General features: G+C 34.5%; 1 protein-coding gene across 2 annotated transcripts; it reads left to right on the top strand.

The window, feature by feature from the left end:
- The first annotated feature begins 396 nt into the window (after positions 1–396).
- LOC145586330 (putative inactive heme oxygenase 2, chloroplastic) lies at positions 397–7,310 on the top strand. Of its 2 annotated transcripts, none has more exons than XM_081643119.1 (6): positions 397–678; positions 1,575–2,285; positions 4,688–4,911; positions 5,912–6,019; positions 6,121–6,217; positions 6,834–7,310. In XM_081643119.1, the coding sequence occupies exons 2-5, from the start codon at positions 1,652–1,654 to the stop codon at positions 6,214–6,216; spliced, it is 1,062 nt and encodes a 353-aa protein (XP_081499245.1). In that variant the 5' UTR covers positions 397–678; positions 1,575–1,651; the 3' UTR covers position 6,217; positions 6,834–7,310. The 2 variants fall into 2 exon arrangements, with proteins under 2 accessions (XP_081499245.1, XP_081499246.1); XM_081643120.1 differs by lacking the exon at positions 397–678 and adding an exon at positions 1,240–1,378.
- Positions 7,311–7,564: the final 254 nt, after the last annotated feature.

Consider the following 7,564-nt stretch of genomic DNA (forward strand, 5'->3'; position numbering starts at 1 on the left):
GTCTATAACAACCAGCATCATTTTTCTCTTTTTTTTTTTTTTTTTTGTTTTTTTTTACAGAGGTTAACTTTTTATATTAGAATTAGAATATAAAATTAACAAGTAGTATTATAAATTTAGATTGCGTATTTATACACCATCGTCATGTATTTAAGGAAATAACTTTGTAAAAAATTGAAATATTATTATTATATACTTAATTTAGTTTAAATATGAATAAGTATTTGATAAAGTTTAGTAAAATTTTAATTTTTTGCAATTTTTGTAGGATCGGTCGATCCCACGATCCGATTTTACGACTCGATCCTACCTCTATCTTCTGATCTAAAGTAGAATCCCGATCCTAATAACATTGGCTACAATCATTAAAGTTGCTTTAAGGTACTCATTGGCGGACATACTTTGTAAAAAAAAAAAGAAAGAAAAGCGCGTGAAAGCCGTGAATGCATTATTCAGCGAATTAGCGTACCTCAAACATCACAACTCACAACCCTAACTCACCACCGGTTCACTCCTTCAAGCCTTGAAGGCGACAAGACCTTTGTTCTGCTGTTTGCCAGCCTGCCGCCACGGCGCCACCGCCCTGACTGACCAGAGCGACCACCGACTGACTGAACGGAGCGACCACCGACTAACTGACCGGAGCGACCACCGACTGAAGCACTGAAGCAGAGCAAGGTTTGAACTATTTAATTTGTTATTTAGTTTTAATTTTAATTATGTATAATTTCAGTTATTTGATTGATTAAATTGAACTGAATTGTTGATTTGTTGTTCATTATTGTGTTAATTATGTAATTAATTATAATTTCAGTCATTTATAAATTATAATTTCATAGTCTTGAGTTCTTGTCAGGTTGTTCATTGTGGTGTTGAAATGTTGAATTGAATTCAACTTTTTGGTAATATTGGTACTTTGTATTTTGTAGTCTTGATTAGTTGGTCATTTGATTCAGATTTGATTTATATTTGATTGTATTATTTGTATTCGACCCTTGCTGCTGATTTGCTAGGTGTAGTTTCTTGTCTTTATGTTTTGTTAATTGCTAATTTTTGTCTTTGTTTGAGGTGGGAATAACAATTTGGTTTTGCTTTTGGGAATTCTGGGTGGGTGGTATAGTCTATTTAGTCTGCTGCCTCTTCTGCTTCATTGAAAACTTTGGCTGTATTTGGATCTTTATTTAAGTTAATTTAATCTTCCTTTTTCATAAAAAAAAAATAAAAAAAAATAAAAAATAAATAAAATAAAATGAAATTGTGTATATTTCATTGTATATTCGAATTGCTGAATTATTTGTTATTGCTTAAATGATTTTCAGAATGAAGCAGAAATGTACTCCAAATAAAATGCAGAGTATCGCTAGTTTCTTCACTAAATGTAATCCTCTTAGTCAATAAAATTCTTCTCCAAATGAACAAAGTACTTTCGATTTGTAAGATGAATTTTTTAATTACTATTTGGTTGTAGTATGGATTTTTTTGTCTTATTTGTTTGATTGAAATCAATATGGTTGTCACATATATTTTTTTTGTTAATATTTTTGGATTCGAATTTTTTTTTTGTATTTTTACAGGTGATCAATAATTCAAGGCGACTATCCTAAATCTGCCGTTGAAGGTACTCGGACAATCGGAGTACTCCTATTGCCAAATGCCAATACTCCGTGTAGGTGCTCATCTAATTGCAGTCCTTACAAGACAAGACGGCCAATTTCCAAAAGCTGGCTCAAAAATGGCGACAATTGCATTTTCTCTCCCCTCAAACAACATCATATCCCCATTATCAACCCAACACAAACACCCCCTTAATTCCCTCACCTCACTCAAATTTCTCAAAACCCCATTAAATTCCAACAAATTATCAGCCAAAATCTGTTGCTCCTCTGAAACCACCATTCCCACATTCACAACAACTACAACTTCTTCTTCAGATACAGAAGAAGAACTAGAACAAGAACACCAATTTGAGGAGAGAGAATCAAACCCATTTCCCTCAATGACGTCGTCTTCAAATGGTGGGTTACCTCCACCTGTGTTGAAGAAGAGGAAGAGGTACAGAAAAGAATACCCAGGTGAGATTAAAGGGATTACTGAAGAGATGAGGTTTGTTGCCATGAAACTTCGGAATGATAAAGGGTCTTCTAAGAATGATGTGTCTGATAATGGGGATGAGTATGATGGGAGTTGGGAGCCTAGTATTGAAGGGTTTCTCAAGTATTTGGTTGATAGTAAGCTCGTTTTTGAAACGATTGAACGTGTTGTCGAGGATTCGAATGATGTTTCTTGTGAGTTTTCGAACTTTGTTTACTTTTATAATGTGGAATTATATTGGTAGTTGCTCTTGTTTGTAGTTTGAGTTGAGACTGTGTGGATTCTATTGGAATTGCTACTTACTTTTCATTTGCAGTTCGAGTTAAGATTGTGTGGATTCTATTGGAATTGCTACTTACTTTCGTTTATAGTTTGAGCTAAGATTGCGTAGATTCTATTAGAATTGCTACTTACTTCCATTTGTAGTTTGAGTTAAGATTGCGTAGATTCTATTGGAATTGCTACTTACTTTCTTTTGTAGTTCGAGTTAATAGTGCGTGTATTGCTACTTACTTTAATTTGTAGTTCGAGTTAAGACTGTGGATTCTTTTGGAATTGGTACTTACTCGTTTGTAGTTTGAGTTAAGATTGTGTGGATATTGGATATTGTTGTGGATTTAATGCTAAAGTCGGAGACTACTAGTGTAGGTAAAGTTTATTGGAGTAGTTAGTTAGTTACTAACCATGATTTGTAGTTTGAGTTGAGACTGTTAGCTAGATTACTTAGTAAATTTTATTACTTACCGTGGTTTTTAGTTTGAGCTGAGACTGTGAGACTACTAGCTTGGCGATTTTGTAAAGTTTCTTGAAATCGGTACTTGTGTTTGTACTTTGTATTTTGATTTGAGACTGCATGGTTGTGGATTTTTTTTTGGCTAGATTACAGGTTAAGTTATTGGAATTGCTACTTATTCCTGTTGGTAGTTTTTAGCCATGGATTTTGTTGGACTTGCTACATACAATCGATTGTAGTTTGAATTAAGACTGCGTAGTGTAGCTTCTTACCATATCCCAAGGATACTTTTTGCAAGACATGAGTTGCACCCATAGGGAAAAAAAAGTTGCTACAAATGCTTTTGGAAAAACCTCTCAATGTGATAGAAACTTCACATATGTAGGCGTAACTGCTCTAACATCTTTAGACCTTATATTTTATCATACTATTAACCGTAAACTTATTGAACCCGAAATAAACTTATGGAAAAAGCTAACAAACGCTCGGATAAGATAACTAAAATTAGACATATTAAATTGAAATGAACATTAATTATACTGATCGACTCTTGATTTTGACATGCATTTCCAAGTTAATACCATTTTAGGAAATATTTTAAATGATTATCTAACAGTTCAGGGGCGTTCGTTAGCAAGATATGCGAATTTTGAATTTATTAGCCCTTATTCAACATGTGTAGCCTAGTGCTTTGAAGTTTTATTGGCCCTTGTCCATTTAGTTGATAGTAGATAAGGGACAAGAATGAAATAGTGGCGTTCATTAGCTAGGTATTATTGGGCGTTATTGCAACTTAAATATGTTTGAGTTTATTGCCCTTACTTATCTTTTTACGACATATTAGCTTTTGTTATATCTTATCTCAACTTAATGTTCCTTATTTTATCATAATTGAACTTATTAGCTTTTATCTTATTTTATTTGAACATGTCAAAACTAATCAAACCCAAAAAAAACTGATTATAAGGGAGGAGAATAGGTGTGTGAACATGAGGTCCATACGCTCGCAATTTTTGAACATAGTGACCCTAATTTTAACATAGTAACCTTTATTATTCATATTCACCAGTATATTAGAATTTCATAAAATAAAATTAACCTTTCATGACCTTTATAATAACCATATGGACTTTTAATTTAAAATAATAACCTGTATTTTTACATAGTGACCTTATTTTATTAATAAAACAACCATAGTGTCTCTAATATAGTCCACAATAAATTAATGGTGATCCAGGTCTATTTAAGATTCATGCTTCATGCTCTAATTAATATAGAACCACTATATTTATGAATTAGCCAAGAATATTGTGAGCCTAAGTTATAGTAGTTGGCTAGTGGCTGTGATGAGGAACGACAGTTGCTTAATGGTAGGAATTATAGTAAGGATTCTCCGTTTTTGCAAAAGGTATTATTTCATTATCCTAGTTATCAGTGCATCCTTATTTTTCTTGGTGATATAATCATTAGCTTGCATGTGAGGAGTCTCAAGTTCAAGACTCACAATATAGGAGCGGTTTGCAAAAAGCTTGGCACAATGCACCATGGCATCAAATGGAATTTGGAAACTAAGTCCAGGCTACTACTTGTATTGTATTTTGTTTCATGCTGAATATCCTTCATATTCCTCCAGAAGTAGATTGAGAAATGGATGCCTTATTGGTCATGTACTCATGTTAAAACAAGGTGGCTTGAAGCACTGTTGCATTGGAGCTGCAATAATATACCAGAGAGCTGCTACTTTTCCATTGTTTAAGCTTTTTGATGAGACTGGCGCCTTATTATACATGAAGATTGTACGATAATGTAGTCTTAGTTGATTTTGATGGTCTTTAATATTGACTTTTGGCTATTGATGAACAGATGCATACTTTAGGAGAACTGGATTAGAAAGATCAGAGGGTTTGGCCCAGGACCTAGAATGGTTCAGCCAACAAGGTATGGCAATTCCTGAGCCTAGCAATCCTGGAATTTCTTATGCCTCATATTTGAAGGAGCTTGCAGAAACAAGTCCCCCATTATTTCTCTCCCACTTTTACAATGTGTACTTCTCTCACATAGCTGCTGGGCAAGTGATAGCAAAGCAGGTGTGTTGGCCACTTTTCTGATTACTGAGAATGTTGTGTACCATAAAAAAACATGTAGATTGTATGCCAGCTGAATAGGCCTTCTATATCATTATGTGAAACTTTACACAATGTTTTGTCATGAATATAGTTAGTGTCAGCAAGTGTTAAAATTTAGGAGTCATTTATCCATGATTATCTTGCAACTTGCACAACTGCTCCGATGTTTTTCCAATGAAATAATTGGATGATAAAGGAGCTGTGTATTTTTTCATTTATGTGGCTATTTCCTTACACTTCTGGATGGAAAGGCGAGTTTTTTGTATTATGTCATTTTTTGCAGTGTTTGCTTGTGTGCGTGTTTTTCTTCTTTCTTTTTTCTTTTTTAATGCATTTGTAAACTTGAAAGAAAAATGTTTTGACTATTTGTAGCTTTTTTTATTAAATATAACTTCTGCTTTCCAACCTTTCTTTCTGCGAGTCCTCTAAAATTCGATGCATTACTAGAGTGATAGTCTCTACTAGTAACGTATATTCGTGTATCAGACCCTGCCAACTGTTGGAACCTTATTGCTCTTCGCCTTTTAGTTGTAGGCTACTATAATATCATACAAATTCTAAGGTGCACCCAGATAAGATTTTGGTTAATTGTATCTCTCCAAATGATTAAAAAGGTAAAAATCTAATAAGCAAAATACCATTGGGTGCACATAGCTCTTAGGTGTACCCAAGTACATTATAGGGGTCCCCCTATTACTAGGCTGGACAGAAAACTTTAGGTGCTGGAGAACCATGTCCACTTTATGCTGCTTATGGCACACATTTGCAACTAAGTACTATGAATTATCTTCCTGATCTGGGCTTTGTTGATGATTTTCAATCTTTGCTTGCATTGTTTGTCAATGATTTGATCAGTTTCCACCATTTCTTGCAGTTATCTAAGTCTTTTAATGGATGAAGTCTTCTCATCCAAGTAGTAATTAACACATACTGGCCTTTTTTCGCACCTAATCTTGATCAGGTTGCTGATAAGCTTCTAAAGGAAAGGCAATTGGAGTTCTTTAACTGGGATGGAGATGAGCAAGTATTCCTGCAAGGGATTAGAGAAACACTTAATAGGCTCGCGGAGGTGGGTGCCTGAGATTATCACATCAGTTTCCTTCATTGCTTTCTGTTTTTGTTTAGCCTGTTTAAACTCAGTTTAGGAGTAATTATATGCTTGTATTGCAGCATTGGTCTCGTGATGCCAAAAACAAATGCTTAAAAGAGACTACAAAATCATTTAGGTACCTTGGTCAAATTGTGCGCCTAATCATCATCTTATAAGGTAAGCTAAAATCACCTTATATTTTATTTTACTGTTATTTATGTTAATCTGGCTTCTGTTCTTATAGTCCTGGATTCCTTCTGCTTTTGTTTCCATGGTTGGGGCGGCGGTAGGGGAGCAATTTCTGAAGGGTAGAATTGATCTGGTGTAATGATGTGTTCATTAAGTAGGCACTTGTCCTAGAATACATAGCGTTGTTCTGACACCAATTCTTAACATCTCTCAATTCCTCTCCCATTTTAGATGTGTATCGCTTGTTTGCTGAGTTTTCGTATTTACACCTATTCATCTCACACCCATGATTAGAAAGCCAAAAATTGGCATCCTTTATGTGCTTTCTGCCAATCTGGAGTTCAGACTACAGTGTGAAACTGTGAACAGTTGGATATAAAAGAAAATCTTTCAGTTTAGCATTCTGCTCGTAGCCTTGTAGTATAGATACTTGATACTTCTAAATTTTCTCATATCTGATCTACTGTTTTAATTTTTCCCTGATCTAGCTGACATTGTCCTGTTTTCTCATCATTTTATTTGAAGATGAACAGTTTTAATTTTCCCCTGATCTAGCTGACATTGTCCTGTTTTCTCATCATTTTATTTTGCTTCTGTTAAACAGGAATTATGATCTATAGTTCCCCGCTGCATCTGACCCCATTCCTGGTTCCTTGATGCCTCTCCTGGAAAGCAATCTGTTCTAAAAATTATGGATGGAGGTGTAATCATCAACCTGCTGTTGCAACTTGCTGGTAGGTTCATGTGGTTGGTGCCAAAAGCGATCATATCTGCATGCACAAAGCTCGTGTTTGCAGAATCCGAAAGTCCAGAAGGGTTCACGTTGCTCGCCCTTTGCCTAAATACAATTGCTTCTTTTGTTGAATTGGCTAAGACTTTGCATAACTGGGATCAACTCAGCTATACACTGGGCTATCTGTCATTCCATCAAATGACCTCGACTATCATTTCCCTTGTATAAATCATGTTCATGACTCGTAAATTCAGGAAGTTCATGTGTTGTAAATGGGATTTTTTTTAGTAAAAGTTCGAAGTATTATGAAAAAAATTGTAACTAAATTTATTTATTTATTTTATGAAAGTCTAGCAATCTTATTAATCAATAAACATTAAAAAAAATAAAATAAAAAAAAATTGTCCATGAGTACATAAGGAGAATTCCATGAGCGCAATAATTAATCCATACTTGTTCTACTCCCTAATGAGATTATCCTAGATAAATGATTGAGCTTAAAAAATGTCTTCCCTTTTCACATCAGACATCTGAATTGAAAATGAGTACACAGTTAAGATATCCTCCAGCAAAGTGTCATGTCTGTGACGTAAATTGCGCCC

This window comes from Chenopodium album, chromosome 16 (genome assembly GCF_948465745.1).
Source record: "Chenopodium album chromosome 16, dcCheAlbu1.1, whole genome shotgun sequence".
Lineage (NCBI taxonomy): Eukaryota > Viridiplantae > Streptophyta > Magnoliopsida > Caryophyllales > Amaranthaceae > Chenopodium > Chenopodium album.

Coding starts and splice junctions, on each gene's coding strand:
- LOC145586330 (XM_081643119.1), top strand. CDS start 1,652: ATGCCAATACTCCGTGTAGGTGCTCATCTAATTGCAGTCCTTACAAGA. Junction 4,912..5,911: donor GGCAAGTGATAGCAAAGCAG/GTGTGTTGGCCA, acceptor AATCTTGATCAG/GTTGCTGATAAGCTTCTAAA. Junction 6,020..6,120: donor CACTTAATAGGCTCGCGGAG/GTGGGTGCCTGA, acceptor CTTGTATTGCAG/CATTGGTCTCGTGATGCCAA.